Here is a 21170-nt window from a genome sequence, read left to right on the forward strand (position 1 = left end):
CCATAATGTGACTGCTCATTCTTCTTTTACAGATAACACTTATTGTTTCGTTTCAGTTCTGCGATTGGACATTGCTCTGTTATTGTATTCTGGACTACTTCTAGAAACATTCAATACAACAACAAAAAAGTCTCTTTAAGAAACACATGAAAAATATAAGATGTGCAACCTATATAAATAGTGAAAACAAATTCTAGTTCATTCATTACAATTTCCCAAAACGAGTATAAGAACTCGCCCAAACCAACAAATAAGTAATTGACTAAAACAATACTCTCCTCCCCTCTCTGGGCAGGACAGCATCAAACACACCTAAAGCCATTCTATGACAAAACCAAAATGGCAAACAAATAACCCCTGTGAGTTTCCATAACTACACAGGGATGCAAAGAATGAAATAAACTCGGCCTCTCCACAAATACAAAGGCCGGAGACTGAACCCCAAAACAAAGAAGAAGAAAGAATGGAAACCGAAAAGAAGATAATATACACAAAATGCCCATAGGAATGCAGCGGCTCACACGATGTATTTATGTATATGCGGTAGATGCAATCGTATTTGATGGACCATACCGAGTTCTCCGAGGGCAGTTACGATGTACTGCCTTCTTTACGTGTGAGCAAGAATCCGAAACCCGAGTTTTCACGGATTAGTTGAGGAGGTTCAATGTCATTTACATCCACTTGTTGCATGGACTTTGATATATCCTCCACCGTGAATGGAATGCTGCGTTTTGATTGATTTCTCAGGTTAGTTAAGAAATAAGAATGGTACAAAGAGATTGACAACATATCATAATCAGGTTACCTCGAGTCATCGTCCAAAAGGAAGGAGCTGCTTACGGCATTGTTCGAGTCCTCTGTCATCATAACCCTCATGTTTGCAATAACCTATGTTTTTGGAAAGAACACAATTAGTACCATATCTACACAAAAGAAGAACGCTTAGTTATTTACAAGCGAAACATACATCTGAAGAAACACTATGGGTGCCATATTTGTCATCCCAGTACATTGTGCTGATTCTGTATAGCTGTTGTATACTTAGCACCTGAACCAGAAAAGCAACTTCAATTATCATCTCATGGCAAAATAATTTAACACGAGCTAAACACAGCTTTAACTGAGTAGAATAGACTAAATACCGGACAGAGTTCTCTTGTAATTTCGTCTAAGGTCTTTTTTGGCTTTTGATGAATAACCTGAACAAAGAGTCAAAACAAGCAACGTTCACGTAAGTACAATGTAACGGGAGTGCATAAAAGGAGTGGCATAGTATCGACTAAGAATTTTACCAAGAAGCCAACAGCCTGCCTGATATGCCTCAACTCATCCCAAGCTGAGCCAGCATACTGTACGAAAATGAAACAACAATTCCATTTCAAAAGATAAAAAAAATATTCAAATGATTTAGAGGTAAAGCGTGACAAAATCTCGGCTTACTTCATCGGTAGCCTCTATACACCACTGCTCTAATTCAGCCAAACCAGCTTTAACGTACTCCCCATTGCTGAATGAGCAACACTCACGACGTAGAAGAAGACTGCACAAGTGAATGTCAGGAATCTTTCTGTCAGCCAAGAAAAAAGTGCTTGGACATAAGAAGAAAAAAAAGATTGAGTCCAACTGAAACATGCCTGTTGAAAAGCTGAACGTTGATGAAGGAGAATATTTGTGTGAATACTTTGCGGACTAAGAAGGGTGGAGCCTGTATCATGTAGACATAGATTGTAAACATCATTGCCAAAAGAAGTTAAATTTTTACTTTTGTTCATTCTTAATGGAACTTCAGACTCACATTGTTTGCTTTCATTAAATTCAAGTAACTGTTTAGGCTTTTTCTGATACTTTGCCAATGTGCAATCAGAGCTTGTTGAGCAACAGCATTTGCTTGTGCTCTTCCTTTCACCAAACTTGCCCTTGATGTCCTTGGTGCCTATAGCATGTAAACATTCCCTTAAACAAAATCGAAAAAATTAACGAAACTAAAACTAAAAAGTTTCAGCATATCAACTTCCACAAAAGAGAAACAACAAAGAACTACACGAATTCCCTTCTCAGAAGCAATAAAAGAAAGAATATTCCTGGATGTTTTGGAGGCGTTAGCTAAGAAATGTTTATCCTGAACATTCTGGTTATTAACTTTTAAGCCGTCTAATTATTACCTCTCTTCCCAGAAACTTCTATGAACACCAAGCAACAAAAAAATTACCTGTATACATAAGCCAAGAAGAGGAGAGATCTCTTTCTTTAGGTTATCTCTGATCATTCCATATATCTTCTCGAGGAATGCAGTAAGCTGCTGCTTGAAAAGTAGTGCGGGGTACTTTGCTTCAACTTGCCTCAAGTCGTCAAGCTTGGTGAGCCCTTGTCTATTCAGAAAAGAGAGTCCAGCACTTTGAGGAGATCCCCTTAATCCCTATTGAGATTGTTAAAGAGGTACACACGATGAATTGATGCTGACATGCGAGGCAGATAAAAAAGTCAGAAAAATGATCTGATTTTTACAGCTTCTTACTTGTGACATCCTTCCAAAAAGGGATGCTGATGTTGTTCTTCGCCTCTGCGGTGTTAAACTAGCTGCTCCAGTTGCTTTGAGTGTGCGTTGCAGAAGCAATAATAAGGTGGCCGAATTAGATAACCAATACGCCAAAACCTCATTGTTATCTGGCACCTGGATGAAAGACAAAATTTCCAATTAATATTCAGAAACATATCCCCTTCTGGGCTTTAGAACATTGAAATAGTACATAAATGCTTCTGAACAATGAAGCAAGAAAGAATCAACTTACTTCAATGGCTGTAGCTATTGTTTGAATGATACGGTCAAAGACGCTAGTTCTTTCCACTTCAAATGATCTCCAGTGAAGAAGACATTTGTATATGACACATGCAGCAACAGGCTTGTCTCCATTGTATCCAAGATTTTGTGAAATACACTTGACTAGTAAATCCTGGTTTTCCTGCATGACACGAAGTTTATAACATGTGTTAAGAGAAAAGCAGAGTGAAATAATGCAAGAAATGGGGTCCCATCATTACAATTAGTACCATAAATTCATATATATGATACCTGTTGCTTTTCATTCAGATGTTTCTGTGGTTTCTCCTCAGACTCTGGTTCCCGTACAGCAAGAGTCATGTCCTGTGAAATTTTTAGACGATAAGCAATTGAAGAAACAACAAAGTATCCAAGTCTCCTTTTGAACGTGCAATTTAATCAGAAAATGCACTTCCCCTTACCGGTGTAGTCTTTGTTCCTCCATTAAGATAATTTCCATTCTCTGGAGTTCTCTGAACATTGAAAAAAAAAAAAAAACTACATTAACAAACAGGCCATCTTGAAATTTTATAAACCACAATGAGGAGAAACAGTGCAGGTTGTAGGCACCGGTAAAAGCATTGTTTTTGATCGTGTGGCCATAGTTCTGCTGGTTGGCGAAATAGCAAGTGCCTGTTGACGGAGTACTTGAATCTCTGACTCTGAATTCGAAAGCTTCTCTTCTAGTCTGAACAAGAAGCAAAATCAACATGTAAAAGTCCGGAACAGAAGAATCACAGTGATAACTTATTCAATCAAGCATCAAATATAACAACGATTAGTAAAAGTTTCTTAGCAGTAGTATCAAAAGTACATGGCTAAGTTAAAGAAGCATGACAAATTCAATATGGCCTTTTTCTGTTGATTGTACATCAATATATTTTACGAACCTTTGTACTGATTCATGAAGCTGATCTGCTTTTCTTGTAGCATTTTCAAGCTCTGTCGCCAGCTCGGAATTTCTAGCTTCTGCCTCAGAGAAAGCTTTTCTCAAATTTTCTGCGGCTTGTCGTTCAGCCTGAAGCGAAGCCTGTAATAAAAGATGTATTAAACCAACCAATCCACTTCACGTTATTAAGAGACTAATGAACATATATCTACTAACTTTGTTAGTATACATAAAGGATGGTCTAATACGTGAAAACACATACCTTTAGAGCTTCCACCTCTGATGTTAATGAATTGATTTTTTCAGTATCCTCAACCAATACGGGAGTCTCCTTAATGACTGGAGGTGCTTCTTCAATAGCTTTCCTTGCAGCCTCCCGCTCTCTAATTACAGCAGCGTTTGCTTCTTCAACTTGCAACCGCATTGTCTCTAAAGCCTCCTGTTGTTTTGCGTATTCTTGGGTTTTTGCTTCTTCCAGCTCGGTCTATATTAGCAGGGATTATCAATGACTGTGTAAAAAAAGCTTGAAATCATGCCAGTGTATGGAAATGAACTTACTCTCTGTCGCTTTTCTAGTTGTAAACGCCATGTTAATTCCTCAACACGCTTTTCAAGTTTGTCTTTCGCCTCTCTAAGGGCTCCTGTGTCTCGTGCGGCCTGATTCAGTTAATTGTAAAGGTAAGAATCTGATACGTTTCATGTTTAGTGGACTAGTTTTTTAAAACCAAAAAAAGACCGAACCATCTTAAGTGTCCTCAATTCTTTTCGTGCAACCCTGCTCCTCCAGCCACATTGTGTAGAAAGGGCAGCTTTCTGGAGTTGCTTGTAGTAAGAATGTGTGAGATGACTTCGAAGACGAGCCTAAAATTAAAAAAAAGGAAGAACCATCAGATTGCTGATGTAAAGAATAAATTATGCACATTGACATTTTCTTATTTTCTCAGTTGGGTACAAAAATTGACCCAAAGAGGTTTCTAAGAAATTACCTGGATAATAGTAGCAGCCTTCATTTGCTTTCTAAACCTGAACTCATTGCGAGCAACCATTCCCCTTAGCGCTGTTTGAACTGTTATTGTTGAATGTCTAATTCTTAAATAAGATTCTCTGGCAATATGTCTTCTGAAAATCTTCTGAATCTTCACCGCTGCTGCCTGGCGTCGCATTTCCTCATAAAGGTTGCATGCCAATTTGCCTTGCATGCAACAAAAACGTTTGAGAAGCTCAACTCCAAAAATAATACAATCCACTAATATATTTCACATCTGCATGGAAATATGAAACAACGGACCATAACAAGCCACTAATTTCATGTTTACACACAGAAGCAAGAAAATTCTGAATCCAATATGCTGGACAACTACAACAATAGCAACATAAGAGAAGATCAAAATTTTGCAATAAATTACGGAACAAGATACCTCGGCAGTTAGACTGTAACACGATAGCAGCTCCTCGTAGAGCACGGAATTCTTTGCACGCAATAAAAGTACGGCTTTGCCTTTGAATTCTCCTAGCTGCATTTCCGAGAACCTCAGCTCTTCTTGCATCCAACTCAGCCATCTGCCCAGCCCTAAGGAATACTTTTGTTTTCCCTAACTGGAAATGGCAGCATGTTGGATAAATTAGAAATAGTTCCTAAAACATCAAAGGAACCATTACATAATGCAATTACAAATGGCTTACTTCATAACCCTTTAAGCCTATCTTATCCAGAAGCATTTTGCATGCAACTTTGTCATCATAACTGCAAAGAAAATAGAAACCATTAGCTTGTTTCAAAGAAAAAAAAAACTGCAAGAAACAAAATAGATCAGTTGTCTTTTCAAAACCAAGGCCATTTTTGGATTATACATAACTACGAGCGAAAAAACAGTTGATATCAATTGGGACTTACTTTCCTTCCAGAACTTCTGGAGCAAGTACACCAAAACGATTGAGAAACTCATAAAACGTCCGCTTTGTAGGATAACCTGCACAGCTGATTCTAATAGCTTCCAGAACACCCTTAACAAAAGAAAGACAAATAGTAAGCTTGTAAGTTTCATAACCAAACATTTAGGTTGAAGAGCCTCAATTATAATACCACTGAACAGACAAAAATTATACGGAAGGTTCCAATTGTACTTACACCACACCGTAATTGTTGAATTACGTTCACATTCTCGAAGATAGCAGGCTTAAGTACATTATTTGGCTTCACACATCTGATATAGTGAGGTTCTGTTGAACTCAGTGTCTCCATCAAAGATTGAAGTTGAAGCTGAAATTTGACATTGAGAATTTCTTGTTAGATACAGATAAACTCGCTAACATAAAGGGTGAAAACTTGAAAGCCATAGAATAAAAATAATAATTACAAAGTCAATGTGAATTAAAGAAACAAGTTAATGATGTCTGAAATTCTGAATCAGTGATATGGCTGCTTTATCATGCACACTCATGACCCAAATGTTAGAGATGAGGCCACTGTATACAGACTATCCATCATTATCTGTCTAAGAGGAAAATCCTAGTTCCTTAAATATTCATTGTAAAGGAGAATAATAGCATAGCAGTCTAAGGAAGAAAAAAAAGCATACCTTAAAGCGTGACCCGATGGAAGAAAATTTGGTTTTACTTGATGTTTCTTCTGGTAGGCGAGGAAATAGACCAGCTACAAAAGTATCACTGGAAGCAATCAAAAGATCCTGATGTTCTGCCACCACGTAATCTTTATTCTTATCAAGGAACAAGTCAGCCTGATATGTTACCTGTTTCAGCAGAAAAGAGAGAATGTTAACAGGAACATATCTAAACTTATCATAAGCATGTGAAAGATGTTATACCTCTCCAGCATAATGCGATATTGCAAAGCTGGTCCGAGATAGCTTTGGTTTGGTGAACCGCTTATAGTTTTTGAACGTTTGATACAGCTTCTGAGCAAATGTTTCATGTGTCGACTTCGGAAACATACTGCAAAAGAATCGAATATCCATTTCAAGCAAAAGCCTACTTTGAAACCTTGGAGTACTTATTCCAGGTTATTTAAAAGTCAGCATTTTCATCAGAATCGTAGAATAACTTTAAGCATAAACTGAAACAGTTTCCTCTAAAGAGTCTAGCAGCCTACCATGCCTCATCTAGAAGTGCAATGACTCCTCCAGGTTTCTGAAAGAGCAATTCATATACACACATATGTGTCAAGAGATGAAAAAGTTACAATCTTCCACAAAAATTAGATAGCAAGACAGTAGGACACCTTCTCAATGAGCTCCAAGACATCCTTGTTATCAACAAATTCTATGTAACTCCAGTTGATCTCTTCTTTAGTATAATCTTCTTGTTCCATTTTGAAGACGTGCTGTTAAAAAAAAAAGTTGTATGTCAAAGCGAAGTAGGGAGAGGAATATATATTCGAAAGATAGCAGTGTGTAAGAACACAACGGACCTGGTTGAAATGTTGTTGCAGCTTTTCATTGGTAAAATTGATGCAAAACTGCTCAAAGCTGAGAAAAAATACATAGAAATCAGTAGACCTTTAACAATATTACAGAAGAAGAAATCATTCTGTAAGCCATAAACTTTACCTGTTGATCTTAAAGCTTTCAAACCCATAGATATCAAGAACACCAATAATTGTCTTAGAATTCGGATCTTGCCCGATGGAATTGTTAATTTTGTCAACAAGCCTGAAAACAAATTATACGGGTTTTAAAAAGTTGCAAAACTTCAAGTGGCAGATGAACTGAAATATTTCCATAAAGTAATTGAACACATTTCAAAGTGAAACATGCCCTCTATAGAAGAGTGAACTAAGTGAAACCAGAAAACAAATAAAACATAAGAACTGGAAAGTCTATAGAGAGAAAGTTTTTTTATACCAATCAAACAAGCGTGAATAGATAGTTTTTGCTAACGCATCCCTGCTACCCGTGGCTGAATCAGGATCAAGTGTTCTTGTAATAACCTCTTCTGGTGTCACCATTACACGTTTTATCAATGCATCTTCCATTTTCTTTGCATCACACCTTTTGAAAGAAGTGAGTCCACGATCAAAGATGTAAAAAGGAAACAAAATAGAAATCGAGATTAAACAAGTAAGTTGCACATACCTAAGAAGTTCAGCACATACATCAAGATGATATCTTGATTTCTCATCCTTCAAAACTGAGGAGTCAATCTCTTTTCCTTTTGCAAAATTGACATTACCTAGATGAAGGATTGCAGCAACAACTCTAAATATTGCATCCTGATAGCAATTATCAGAATGGTCAATAAGATGCTCTACCAGAGAAATCATTTCTTGTTGGAAAAGGAGTAAATGGAAGACTGACCTGTTCCTCTTCACTGATGCCAACAATATCCATAGCTCGTCGGGTAGCAAGATACTCCTCGGTGTCATCCACTCCATCCAGTTTATAGCACTTCGATTGATTTAGGTAGTGGAATAACTTAGGATCTCCCAACTTGAACTTTTCTCTTTCCTACAGATTGGGAAAATAAATGAAATCCACAACCACTTAATCATGTGATTTAAAGCAGAACGCCTAACAATAAGGTATATTGGCATCATTGTGTAGCACCAATACCTCAGGTGGGGCAGCACATAAAAGGTAAAAGCAGTGGTAATTTCTTTCAGGATCTGATATTTGACACACTCGAGACCTTTCCAACAAATATGTTCGCACAGCTGCTCCAGATATTCTCCCACAGTTGTCAAACTGAAGCTCGACAAACTTTCCAAATCGACTGCATTTTGATTGAAAATAAAAGTTACAATGAGGATATCTGCCTTGAAGCTTAAAATAACTCTATAGTACAATAATCAATCACGTACAAAAGTATTACTATTGAGTTGATTACTCTCTAACTTTACCGATAAAAAAGGCCAAGAGATTAGCATAGTTTATATGTGATTAATTTTTCTTATGTACCATCAGTGCAGTTGATGCCTTGGGGTTTGTTATATAGTTAGAAAACAAAATTGTGACAAGTGGTGACTGAGGAAGCTTTGAGCCAAAAACAACTTTGACTGTGCAACTAATGACAACTTTTCAAGAGAAAGATCCAAAGGAAAACCTCTAAGTGAACATACGCATACGTACCTGGAGTTGTTATTCCTGAGAGTTTTAGCGTTGCCAAAAGCTTCAAGAACTGGATTTGACTGTATACCATCAATAAAACCAAAATAGTGAATCAGGCTAGCATTACAAGCCTCTCTATAAACATATCAATGCAGTAACTAAAAGTATCTGTGTAAAGGCTTAGACTCTTCTCCATGACAAGCTTCAAAGCCAAGATAAAAGAAACATATTTTTTTGAAGCCTCACCTCCAGAACTTGCTGTTCCACTGTCCTTCCTTCAACGCCGGATCGACCACCAAGGTAAGCAAGGTAGCGCATAAGCATCTTTGTTGTCTCAGTCTTACCAGCACCACTTTCCCCACTTACCAGAATTGAGTTGCTCTTGCCCTCATTTATCATTGCCCTACCCAGAGAAGCAAAAGAGAATAGACTAGCATGAGAAATGTATGAATAAAGAGTGACTACGAGAATTTCTGCTAGTGGATCATTGATTGGGATTAATAACCTGTAAGCAACTTCTGCAATGGCAAACACATGGGGGCTTAGTTCCCCAAAGCCTGCTCCTTTGTACTGCTCCATCATATGAGTATCATAGAGATGTGGTAACCTTTGAAACGGATTTACAGCAATCAAGATGTTACCAGTATATGTCTGCGAACATATTTTAACGGAAATATTTAGGAATGTTTTCTACTGCTTAGGAACTCAGTAAGTGATTTCATAAGTAATCAGTGCAGAAAATGAATAACAACTTACATAAATTTCGTTCAACTCATATCTCATGGCCAAGTTATTCAAAACACCTGGTTCATGTAAATATGAGAGCTTTGTCATGTCATCAACACCCCCAGGGGGAGCCTCTGTATCCTTTGGAAATACGTTTGCGATATTGGCCACAACCTGAAATTAAATTTGATTGATTGATTGATACATAATCTGGTTTCAATGATTGTATAATATAATTATGAAATAGGGATGTCAATGTCATGCAAAACTCATATGTTAGAGGAGTAACACGGTATCCACAGGGAAAGGGGTTAGAGGACTAGTGACATTTTGTTCAAAGTTAAACAGACACCCTAAGCAGAAACACCCTATTCATTCCAGTGACATTATTTCTCAAAAGGAAATTTACATGCAAAAGCATGGGAGGAGGATAGACAACTTACGGTCTTCCCATTTGTGGTATGTGCATGAACTTCTTCGCCATTAATTTTGACAACTTCACCATCAATCCATGCCGCTCCAGGATCTTCAATCCAAACATGAGAACCAACTATTATATTGACTGGGCCAACCTACAAAAGATACAAATATTGAAGACGTGAGGTACAAAGATTTTAATAACCTCACACAAGCTGTTACATAAGTTCCTCTTTCAAATACCAAATATCATCAGTTCAAGCAGTTGAAATAGATGGCACCAGACATACGAACCTAAACCGAAAGTAACTAATGTTATAGATTAAAATTTCCCGCAAAACCAGGACAATAACACTGCCTATAATCTAGAGACAACACTCACTTAGAAACACAACAAAGATAGCATAACACTGCGCATTTCCCTCAGTTTCCTTCATTCTGGAAACTAAATCTTCAGCCTTTATATCAAATAAAACTTAGGTATATAAAAAAAAAATGGTCTCACCTGAAGAAGTTTCCTGATGAAACATATATATAAAGGGACAGTAATCTAACATAGAAGCTTACATAACCTCGTTACTAATAATAGAAGTAATCCAAAATGGTGAGAGCCGCTAAGTGAAATGTTAATAGGAAATGATAAGTCCACGAAATGAAATTTAAGATAACTGAAATGGTCCAACTTCAACTTGTTATAGAACTCTTGACCCTTACCTTTCAATAACACTGTATAATGTTCCCCAAAATAACAAAATTCAACTTTTCTACTATAGTTGGATTGAGAATCTCTCGTGTTAATGGGAAGACGAACTAGGGATCGAAAACAAAACGCAAACCTCATACAAAGATATCTCTACTAACGAACACCAAATCGGACAAGTGTTAAAAATGAATCCGTTTAATTGATTTAAATCCAACATAAACCCATTTGAGAAAATACAATAAGCAATTGAATAAAACGACGAGGATGATGATATCTATGATTTTACCATGGCTACTCCTTTTTTTCCAATAGATCCTCTCTCTTTTTCCCAGTTAACTCATCCAAGAGAGACCGATTTTGCAGAAAGCTGACTCAGCGAGTCAGGCAACAAGACGAGTCAGATCGGGCAGATTCTCTCGAGTTGGTGTGTCTGAGAAAAATTCTCCTTGAAGTCAGCTCAAAGCAGACACGGAGAAATCGGGAGATCGGAATTAACGGAGCCAAAATTCTTTTCAAAAAGCTGAATCTGAATGAATTTTTTAATCTCTCTCAAGAAAGCTGATTGATTGTTGAAGAAGCAGAATGAAAGAAAGCTAGACTTGGCCTTCTTCTTTCTTTGCAGACGACGTTCTCTAATGGCTTTTTTTTTTGTTTTTCTCTCTCCTCGAGCAACAACAATGTTCTCTTTTGAGCTGTGTGTCTTTCTCTCTCTAACACTTTTTTTTCTTAATTATTATTTGTGTATTGTTTTCAAACAAAAAAAATGTTGGTGCTTGAGAATTGAGATTGGTCAAGTGGGGTCCAATGAGGAGAAGGGAGGTGGATCGAGTTGGACATTCACATTCGTGGTCAGCCACCCACAACACTCTTTGAGTCTACACACAGACAACAACAAAGATTGTTTCGTAAATAAAAAAAACATTACTACATCTTTTGTTTTTGTCTCTGCCCTTTGAATTGCTCATTTTTACACTTTTATCCCCTTTTTTGTTTTAATTAAGACTAGTAAATTATGGCTAATTTGTCTTCGTTAGTGGATTGGTTAGATGTGGAAATATTTTAAAATTCTTACGAGCGTTTCTGTTTTTGAAATTCTCTTTTATAAAAAATATAGGATATAACTTGTGAAGAATGTTTACAAATGATTTGACTCATATATTCAAAATTGATGTGACACAAATATTAATTTTAGGTTTTGGGATGATGTATGATTTTCTTAGTTTAGCGGAAATCAAATTGAACCCGCAAGATAGTGTTAAGACGTCTAATACCAGCTTTGGTCATGTCATTATCATTATCATCCTTTATACTCCAAAAATGTTCTATGTTTTTGAAGCCCAGTAAAAAATAATTGTTTTTGTTAAGTTCACCCAATTTATGTAATAGTGGTTGGGCTGAAACAATAACCTTGATTTTGGGCTTTAATACGACCCTTATTTAGATGGGCCGGGTTAAACCGTACCCGCCACAACACACCTACACCTACTTTCCACAGTATCGATCCTGCAAGTCATCGTCTTCAATTGGCATCTGAAGAAGAAGAAGAAGAAGAAAGGAGCCATGACAATGTTTAGATCTATCTCCATGGTAATGCTGCTCGTCGCACTAGTTACATTCATTTCTATGGTTTCTTCTGCTGCTTCGTCCCCAGAAGCCGACTTTGTTAAGAAGACTATCTCTTCCCATAAGATCGTCATTTTCTCCAAATCCTACTGCCCGTATGTCTCTTTCTCTGCTCATGTTTAATCACTTTTTATCCGATTCGCAGAAAAATTGGATCTTGGGTGACTTCAATTTGCGATTTTGTTTTTTAGATCTTAATATCTGAAATATGAGTGAAAACTTGAACCCAATGAACTTGTATTCGTTAGATTTGGATTTTTATGAGACAACTTTGTTATCTCTGTTTACAAATGGTGGTTGAAATCAATATGGATTTTCGTTTAAGATATATTCAGGTTCAGTTCTCAGTATTTGTTCTCTTTGCTTTTCCTTTGGCCTTAATTGAGTTGTGTAGAGAGATCATGTACCTATGTATATGACTCATCTCTACTTTTCCTTTGCTTCCTTGTGGTTTGGTCAACAGCTACTGCAAGAAAGCTAAATCAGTGTTCAGAGAGCTGGATCAAGTTCCTTATGTTGTCGAGCTTGATGAAAGAGGTGTGTTTTAAGGTTAAAGGGAATCATGTCTTCATCATCCAACAATGTTTCTTAGCTCTCAGACATTTCTGTCATTTGAAACTTTGTCCGATCACTATGTAGAAGATTCATTTGTGACTAATGGTTGGTAAAAATTTGGTCTTGCAGAAGATGGTTGGAGCATCCAGACTGCACTTGGAGAGATTGTTGGAAGGCGAACAGTACCGCAAGTCTTCATTAACGGAAAACATCTCGGAGGATCAGATGGTATACTTAACACTCCTTTTCCTTCAACAAAACGTCTTTGCTTATGCCAACATTTGCTGATCGATAGATTTATCTTTGTTTCTGGTTATAGATACCGTAGATGCGTATGAGAGCGGTGAACTCGCCAAGCTTCTTGGTGTTTCCGGGAACAAAGAAGCTGAACTCTAGGTTATATATAGTTGGAAGAATTGATAACACTCTCTGTGATGCTTAGGTGTAAGCAATTCAATTTCCATTTGTATTGTGTTCTGCAGCTTGATCATGACCTTGTGACAGCTTGATCTTGCCTTTTAAACGTATCTTATCAAAGACCACATTCTGAGTTATACAAATTGGGTTGAGGAATCAAATCTGGACATGCTACAAATAACTTATCTGAACAACACACAAACTTTAAGTGCATTGTACTGTTTGGGGGATAAATAGAGAGTAGCTAAGACTAGTGGAAATAAAACAAAATAGATAGTAGCTAAGATTAGTGGAAATAAAACATCTAGGGTCGTGCTCTTTTGTTGCTGCAAGTAGGGCACTTGTAATGCTTGATATGCTCCGCTCTAGCTGGAGTGATCTTCACACACTCCCCGTGGAACCATTTCTCGCACATGTCACAGCAAATCCAGAATTCATCAGAAGCATAGTTATCTCCACATGCTCCACATAGGGTTTCACCGTGTTCGTCTTCATCCTCATCCTCTTCCTCTTCCCCTTCTTCTAACTCTAATCCTTCTTCCTCATCCTTGGCATGTATCGTCTTTGAACTTTTACTTTCTAAACCTCTCTGCATTCCAGATCAAGAAATGTATTAACTACACCAAAATAGCAGAGAGTAAACTATAAAAAGTAATCAACAAGTGTCACTGGAGCGGTAAGCTTGTGATAAATTGGCCATTTCATTGCATACTGATACAGTAATTCCAGACCTGCCGCTTAGATGATTGCAACTAAAGATACATCTTTGTGCTGCCTGAAACTTAAGAGGTTTCTTATGCCACACAATTCACAAACTACGATTATGGAAGTAAGAGTATTGTGTTCAGTTAATGTTTTAGAACTCAATAGCAAACTGTGTAAGATCTCAATCTATAATGCATATGATGAAACAGATGTTTAAGGAACAAACTTGTGCAGCATACGCTCGAGGTTAGCAGAAAATGAGAAGTATTGTAGGTAGTAGGTACGCTACAACAGTAACCTTAAAGCACAAAAACAAAACAGTTTCTGATACTTTAACCCTGATCAAATATGGTTGTGTTATCTGAAACATAAATAAATATATATGTAGTTATAATATAAGAAGGAAAACCTTTCATATAACTATAAATAATTTCAATGTTCAAATATTTCCAAACGTGTCTCTTAAAAAGTTAGAAATCAAGGTGTTCTGTTAAACTATAGTTGAATTGTGTAGCAGCTACTCAAATGAGACTTCCAAGATAGTGCAATGACTGTATATGAAAATGTCATAAATAGGTTGAATCCTTTACGATGTGAATGTGAATAACATATGCCAGTGCTGTGCTTTATTGAATATCCATTTAACCATTCCTAATTTCTGAAATACTGCAAGACAAAACAAAAAATGATAAGAGTAGACGAAGGACAAAGCTTGAGTATCGAAAAGAAGGTCTAAGAATGAAACAAGAGCTATTTCCGCAAAACTTTCAGGATACCATTAACAATCATAGACCTTTTTCTGTAGGATTGTAGTTGAGTTGTCAGCTCAACTAACGAACAACTTAGACCGGTTAGTGTACTATGGGAGGAGTTATATAGAGAACCGAAGGTGATAGGATCGCGATACTGAGTTGAGAAAGGGTTTGGAAGAGTAGCATAGTAATTAATGTTCATAGTTCCCAGTTCATAGTTAATAAAGGATTTGGTTTGTTCTTAGTTCATAATTAATGTTCTGTATCTTATTAAAGGAGAGCATGAGACTTACCATTTTTGAATTTGACTTGGATCTGTTGCCATTTTGATTTGCTGAAGAGGGCATTTCCTTTGTTTGCTTCTCTGCATTTCCAGTTACAACTTCATATACAGTAGGAACCTCATTTATCATACTAAACAAGCGCTTCCTGAATTTGTAAGTGTACGGGTTAGTATGGAAATGCTTCAGATATCATGATAATTAATGGTAGAGAATTGAGCAGAGAAGATATTAAACAACGAACACCAGGTTAGAAGAGAAAACACAGCAACCAAGAAAGAAAGAATGATACCTGTCAGCTCTATCGAAACCAAATCTTGAACCAAAGTAAAAAGACACAGAAAGTAACCACGCATCACTGTGGACAGCAACGAGAGAAAGCCAGTTTCTTTCCTGCATCCCATCTCTGGCAAAGTTAATGCCGAGTGCAGGTTCGGGAAGCTCAGGAGGCACTTCTTCAGCTGGTAAGTTAACTTCCCACACTTCATTTGGGAATCCATACAAGCAGAGATTCTGCTTCTCTGAAATGTCATAAAACAGTCATACAAACTTCAGTTTATCAACGCTACTTAATTAGCAGAGAAAGCAACGAAATACTCTCTGAAAACGATATTTAGCTACGTAAAATCAAGACAAGCAGCTATATTCAATAACGAAATCATGTTTATTAAATTAATATATTGATGACAAAAAATTAATATATTCCTCTTAACTAAAACAAGTTTTAGAGCCACAAGAAATTTCATAGAGACATGCAACCTCTAAATGGTTATGGTTATGTCGATCAAGGCACAAAGCATGAAGTCAAAAGCGAGATATAGAGAAAGATAACAGCACCAAATGCGAAAGAGTATATAGTTCATGGGGAGACCAAACCACCGAACTAAAATAAAAGTTGCTCAAATGTTCAACATAATCAGTCACCAGTACCAAAACACATGTAAGCAGCAGAGCAAGATCTTATACTTTTCAGTGTGAGTGTCGATTTGGACAAGCCTATGTTACCATCTCAACTTTGCATATTCAAAATCAGGAATAACTGAAACAGCTTGAGAGCATACTTAAGGCTAGAGAGAGAAAAAAGCTAACCAGGGTCGCATTGCTGGAAAAAATCTTCCACATCTGCAAAAAAAAGAAATTAATTGTTCTTAATTCGAAGAACTAAGCATCATCAACACAATCCATAACACTAGAGCACAATTGTTGAAAAAGGGTCTAAATAAAGCCACCAAACGATCGTCATGAGAAGAATTCCCACGAAAAACTCAAAACCCATAAGAAAAGTTTCAAACTTTAAAAAGCAAAGAGAAGAAAGAAGAGACCAGTGGTGAGAGCTTGGATGATGCCAGCTCGACGGCCCTTAAAATCTCGAAAGACTTCTTCGACAGTTCGAGGGCTGTAGTGCGCAGTTCCTCCTTCCATGTCCGTCTCTCCTCTCTCGGAAACGATGAAAGAACAGTGAGGTTTGCTTCTTTTTTTTTTCTAAAGCAGAATTTTTGTTCTTAAGTGATAAAGTAAGAAAACTTAATGCAGACTAAAAAGTTGCCCCGTGGACAGTGACCGACCCGGTCTAGTCACAACACTTATTTAAAAATAAAAATACATAAATAATGGACATTAATAATGTCTTCGTGCGTTTAGTTTGGTGTTATCTCATTTTCAAACATAATCAAGTTTGTCGGGAAAAAAACTACTCTACAGATTTCATAAATATTATGAATGACAGACGTAATCAACACATTCAAGATATAATCATATAACCATGTCTTTTTTCACTTTTCTCAATCATCTACAAAGCCATGATCATCCAGAGGAAATAGTTACGATCAGATGAGAAACACCAACAACAATTGGAAAAAAAATAACCCAAAAAAAAGAAGGAAAACTGAGACGAAGCAAATGCATCTGATTAGCTTACACTTGCCATCTCCACTAGCTGGTTCTGCTTACAAAAGTTCCTGTCCAATATCTCACTCTCTGAACAAGTTGTATCTGTCACTCCCAAATGCAACATACGTATACACATGCTTATAACAAACAATACCGTCGTTTCAGGTTGCAATAGGAAATAAGTGAGTCGAATCTTCCTCTAAACACAGCATCGTTGATCGTTACCTTCCTGTCATCAGATTAGAGACCAACGTCAAGCCTAGTATTCTACTTTGGGAAAAACATCCCAAGAAACATCTCTGTAAAACAAAATTGTTACTTATACTTGGTAGATCATCTTACCTGTATCTTCTTTCCTTTTCTCAGGCGCATACTTTTCGAGAAATTGCAAGTTTGTTTTCCAGTAAACTTCACCACCAGACAGCCATGTATCCATATGCATCCCACTTGGAAACTCCACAAATGTGCACTGAGGGTTACGGGCAGCCGCTTTCGCATACAGCATTTTCATGTGAAATGGAGGGACCATCTCATCTTGCAGTCCAGAGAGGAAAAGCACTGGTTGTTTGATCTGTCATTGTTGCAAGATCAGTTTATCACAGGTTGCTACAGAAAATCAAACGATGAGACATTTTTTTAACAGGGATATGTTTTTAGCAGCACATCAAGCTCCTTTCTTGTTTCCTTTCAAGTTTTACTCCATAGAACAAATCAGGGAGCAATCAATCAGCTTGCGGCATACATGAATAATTTTATAGTTCGGGTTAGCTTATCATGAATTCAACATATTCCGCAAAGATATATACACTATGTCCCGTTAAAAGGAAATGAAGGAATGCAAATGCATGAGATATATTAATATATATGCCAGTGAGGTCATTGGGGTACCATAGTGTTTTTTGCTTAAATGAGTCATTTTATGGCATATGCAAACAGTAAACGAAAAGAATCCATCTAACATCTATCTGCAAGAGTCTACATTTGCATCTTACCTCAGCAATAGCATCAATTGTTTTCCAGGGAGAACGTACAACAAAATTAAGAAGCTTCAGGCTTTTCGTACCACTTCCTCCAATAAACCACTTCAAGAACGGCAGCAAAACGCCAGCCATATCAAGAATGGATGTGAAAGTATTTTCCAGAATCAATGCAGATACCTATATAGCGACATTGAGAAATGGTAAACATACAACTATAAGGCGTGTGGATATCAAATGAAATACTGGAAGTAGAGACAACAAGAACAAAAATAATAGCTTAATCAAGGCATCTACAAATTTCATTTACCAAGAAATTTTCTGAGAAGGATAAGGTTCTTGTGCATATAATAGTAAATATCAGTGGGGGTGATAAAAGGAGGCCTATAACAAAGCTCAAACGAATACCCCTATCAACCAGGTTCTTTTATTGCCAGATGACTAAAACTTTAACACAAAAAATAATTATATTCAGATAGTACAAACCGCGTAGATTGTTACTGATGATAAGTGACTAGAATCTAAATAAAGAGGTACTCTAGAAATTTTTATACAATTGGACTCCAGGTCATCTGCCAAAGACCATGAGTTATAATAATTTGCAACAGTAACCAGAATCTCATTAATATACTGATAAGAAGCCATCCAAACCAAGCCCCTAGAGGAGAGAGGAAGGTGCCCTTAGGCGTTATAATTTATAAGGCATTTGTTAGTCTCATTCGTAACCATGTGGGACTCTCAATAATACTTCTCCCTTTAAACAGTAACATCCACAGAGCTGGCGGCTGGTACTTGGCCTATACTGTCTCTCTTCTAATAAAATATACATTTTCCCTACTCATGAAATGCTACCAATAGCAATATGTACTAATAGTACCTTATCTGGATTGTTTTTGGTAAGCACAGCTCCAACAGCTCCCCCAAGGGACCTTCCAAATACAACTATTCTAGATGTATCAATGTCAGTCCTTCCAGAAAGGTGATCCAATGCAGCCTAACAAAAAATATCAGGCAAGAAAATGGATAATGAATACATGGAGACGCAACAGAAGAGATATGTGGATAAATTTAGGGAGACAAGCAAACCTGAGCATCTTTTATGATACCTTGTTGTGAAGGATAGCCTTCACTTGCCCCATAGCTGGTTGCACGGGAAAATCAATAAGCATTGTATAAACAGATCCAAGGTTTAGACTCAAAAACAAACAATTTATATAAGAGATAGACCAGAAACCAGCAAACTGAAACTAACCCGCGATATGAAAGCATGAATACATTGCACTTCAATTTTTGTATCATGATGCGAACCATCTCCAGACGATGAGCGATGTCTGGGATTCTAAGGTCAAGGTCGTAACAAGACAAAGTATCCCAGCTAACAGACATGGAACATAAAATAGGTTCCTTAGAGCATACAAATATAAACAAACAAAAACCAAGAAATGGCTCTGGAAAGGATACTTCCAGCGTTCTCCTGGAAAAATAAAATGGTTGGACCTGCATGCCAAACATAAACTATTAGAAAGACTTCGAATTAGGCTAAAGCTACCAACCACAAGCAACTAGATTTTAGGTGACAGATAAGTTCCAAACTAAAGCTAAAATGACTTAGGGATCACAAATCTGAGAAAAGGAATCCAAAACCTAGCTAAAGACAGAGACATCAAGACCTAAAATCCCTCAAAATTCAGTAGATTCAAAAGCTTATTCGAAAATGTAAAATCAAATCTACCAGGAAAAAAAAACTGAATCGAAAGGAGACTCAATGATCAAAGAGAGTGTGGACCTCGACATTCAGGGAACATCTTGATGAACCAAGCGTGGAGACGTACACCATCGGATGATTGAAGCCAAATATCTTCGTAGATGAGATTGAGCCTAGCGGGAGTGATCGGATAAGACTTGCTTAAACCCGGAAGCACTGGGACGTACACAAGCTTCTCCTGGAAAGCCACGAGCAGCGCCACTCCGGCGACGACTATCCCTCCGAATCCGTAGAACAACGCGCTCACGTACGTCACCATTTCCTCTGGTTCTGCTAAAGGAGCAGATTCCAAATCCAAATCCGAATCCGAAACAGAAGAAGAAGCAAAAATCGAACGCACTTTTGCAACTTTCTATCTGTTTCTCTCGTGGATTTTGCTTTTCTTCTTCAGAGGGGAGAAAAAGAGCTTCTTCGTTTCTTTTTTTAAGTTTACAGGTGAGAAGGATTGAGACAGAGTTTCACTGGGCCGAAACTAAAGCCCATCTATGCGCTAAACCCAAACCGATTTTGAGTCTTCACCATAAGAAAATGTAGCTCTATTTGGTGGTCTAAATTGTTCATTTGCGAGTCCACCAACAATACTCAAATATGACATTTCCCGATGAACTCTAATCAATAGTTCGGCTAAGTTGTAAAGTTTGTACTCAACAATTATATAGATTATTCTACAGTTTCTATCTTGATTTTTATATAATAGTAACTTGATTTTTGTTTGTATCGCGAAGTTATTTGCTTAAATGAGTTAAGTAAAATCATTGTCATGCATTTTGAAATGTTGTAAGAAACTTAGCAAAAAAAAACTTAAATATATTGTAAACAAGCACAAACCATTTTGACCTCTTTAATAATATTATAATAGTTTTGGGAAAAACGAAATTTTGTGGATAAGATCTTGGTACATACAAATTTGTATATGAAATAATAAAAGTGGAGAAGAGACCAATTTATCTTAGTGACCCTAGTGTAATGTTTCAGAAAGGTTATATTGACACTCAACGATAACAAGACCATAGTGGCTGGTCGAAAAAAAAGAAAAATACTGAAGAGTTGTTTGTAAACTAAACAAGTCTTGGACCACCACCCTTTGCCAAAACATTTTAATTTTCAGTTTAGTACATTACCAAATTTACAACAACAACAACAACAACAAAAATACTTACACTATTAATATTTTCGAGTCGTTGGATCATTATTCACTTGAAATGTAATGTAGACGAAGACGTCACATACATAAATATTGTCGGACGGAACATATTGCTATCCTTAAATTAAATGTCAATGAGTTGCCATCAGAAGCGTTATGAACAACACACTACAGTACCCATTTAATGAATAATGCTAAGAACAACTTTTTATTATTGTGATCTAGCTTAGAACCACACATAATAAATTATTTCGTTTTAGGTTTCTCAAAAGTCAGAGTCAAATTTTGCATACATATCGATTAACTTCAAATCTTGCAGCACACTTGGCTACTTGAGTGTGAAGAACGACCTTTGATACCTCTGAAAGTCTAAATCCACAGGCCAAAAATCATGTATATAGTCTAACCTCTGTACAAGTTTAGCTAATCAGTAAACAAACAA

The 21170-nt window shown here is 36.9% G+C and overlaps 4 protein-coding genes and 3 long non-coding RNA genes across 12 annotated transcripts; 3 read left to right on the forward strand and 4 right to left on the reverse strand.

Annotated features, from left to right (window-relative positions):
* Positions 1-43: 43 nt before the first annotated feature.
* On the reverse strand, positions 44-11358 carry XIK (myosin family protein with Dil; the record flags this gene model as incomplete). 3 transcript variants are annotated; one of them, NM_001343671.1, is made up of 39 exons in its annotated part: positions 44-727; positions 809-891; positions 971-1051; positions 1146-1202; positions 1296-1352; positions 1444-1543; positions 1638-1708; positions 1799-1936; positions 2213-2419; positions 2519-2674; positions 2793-2963; positions 3074-3145; positions 3244-3294; positions 3392-3509; positions 3712-3851; positions 3973-4194; positions 4269-4367; positions 4452-4571; positions 4697-4902; positions 5129-5306; positions 5394-5454; positions 5605-5714; positions 5839-5970; positions 6290-6460; positions 6536-6662; positions 6820-6857; positions 6949-7050; positions 7138-7195; positions 7277-7378; positions 7571-7717; positions 7802-7938; positions 8024-8173; positions 8279-8438; positions 8795-8853; positions 9020-9176; positions 9279-9424; positions 9530-9673; positions 9943-10071; positions 10906-11358. In NM_001343671.1, 39 exons carry the CDS (start codon positions 10906-10908, stop codon positions 592-594), a joined length of 4596 nt encoding a protein of 1531 aa, NP_001318612.1. The 3 variants fall into 3 exon arrangements, with proteins under 3 accessions (NP_001318612.1, NP_001154724.1, NP_001318611.1); NM_001161252.2 differs by lacking the exon at positions 10906-11358 and having other exon boundaries at positions 148-727; positions 9943-10092; NM_001343670.1 differs by lacking the exon at positions 10906-11358 and having other exon boundaries at positions 592-727.
* AT5G03155 lies at positions 11230-11445 on the forward strand. Its single transcript, NR_142662.1, has one exon. It is a non-coding gene; the product is annotated as an other RNA (long non-coding RNA).
* Positions 11446-11944: 499 nt separating this feature from the next.
* Positions 11945-13376, forward strand: AT5G20500 (Glutaredoxin family protein). Its single transcript, NM_122057.4, has 4 exons — positions 11945-12337; positions 12706-12779; positions 12927-13025; positions 13117-13376. Exons 1-4 carry the CDS (start codon positions 12180-12182, stop codon positions 13191-13193), a joined length of 408 nt encoding a protein of 135 aa, NP_197550.1. The 5' UTR covers positions 11945-12179; the 3' UTR covers positions 13194-13376.
* On the reverse strand, positions 12344-12729 carry AT5G03165. Its single transcript, NR_142663.1, has one exon. It is a non-coding gene; the product is annotated as an other RNA (long non-coding RNA).
* Positions 13341-16539, reverse strand: AL5 (alfin-like 5; the record flags this gene model as incomplete). 3 transcript variants are annotated; one of them, NM_122058.4, is made up of 5 exons in its annotated part: positions 16275-16539; positions 16042-16074; positions 15245-15473; positions 14965-15100; positions 13341-13803 (listed from the first exon to the last, which is right to left on the reverse strand). In NM_122058.4, the coding sequence occupies exons 1-5, from the start codon at positions 16372-16374 to the stop codon at positions 13519-13521; spliced, it is 783 nt and encodes a 260-aa protein (NP_197551.2). In that variant the 5' UTR covers positions 16375-16539. The 3 variants fall into 3 exon arrangements, with proteins under 3 accessions (NP_197551.2, NP_001331722.1, NP_001331723.1); NM_001343672.1 differs by having other exon boundaries at positions 13519-13803; positions 15883-16074; positions 16275-16436; NM_001343673.1 differs by lacking the exon at positions 13341-13803 and having other exon boundaries at positions 14890-15100; positions 16275-16436.
* On the forward strand, positions 13781-16297 carry AT5G03175. 2 transcript variants are annotated; one of them, NR_142664.1, is made up of 1 exon: positions 13781-14300. It is a non-coding gene; the product is annotated as an other RNA (long non-coding RNA). The 2 variants fall into 2 exon arrangements; NR_142665.1 differs by lacking the exon at positions 13781-14300 and adding an exon at positions 15682-16297.
* WAV2 (alpha/beta-Hydrolases superfamily protein) lies at positions 16483-20042 on the reverse strand. Its single transcript, NM_122059.4, has 8 exons — positions 19606-20042; positions 19281-19316; positions 19072-19150; positions 18906-18960; positions 18697-18813; positions 17835-17999; positions 17185-17413; positions 16483-17071 (listed from the first exon to the last, which is right to left on the reverse strand). Exons 1-8 carry the CDS (start codon positions 19841-19843, stop codon positions 17064-17066), a joined length of 927 nt encoding a protein of 308 aa, NP_568395.1. The 5' UTR covers positions 19844-20042; the 3' UTR covers positions 16483-17063.
* Between the last annotated feature and the right edge of the window lie 1128 nt (positions 20043-21170).

This window comes from Arabidopsis thaliana, chromosome 5 (assembly GCF_000001735.4).
Source record: "Arabidopsis thaliana chromosome 5, partial sequence".
NCBI lineage: Eukaryota > Viridiplantae > Streptophyta > Magnoliopsida > Brassicales > Brassicaceae > Arabidopsis > Arabidopsis thaliana.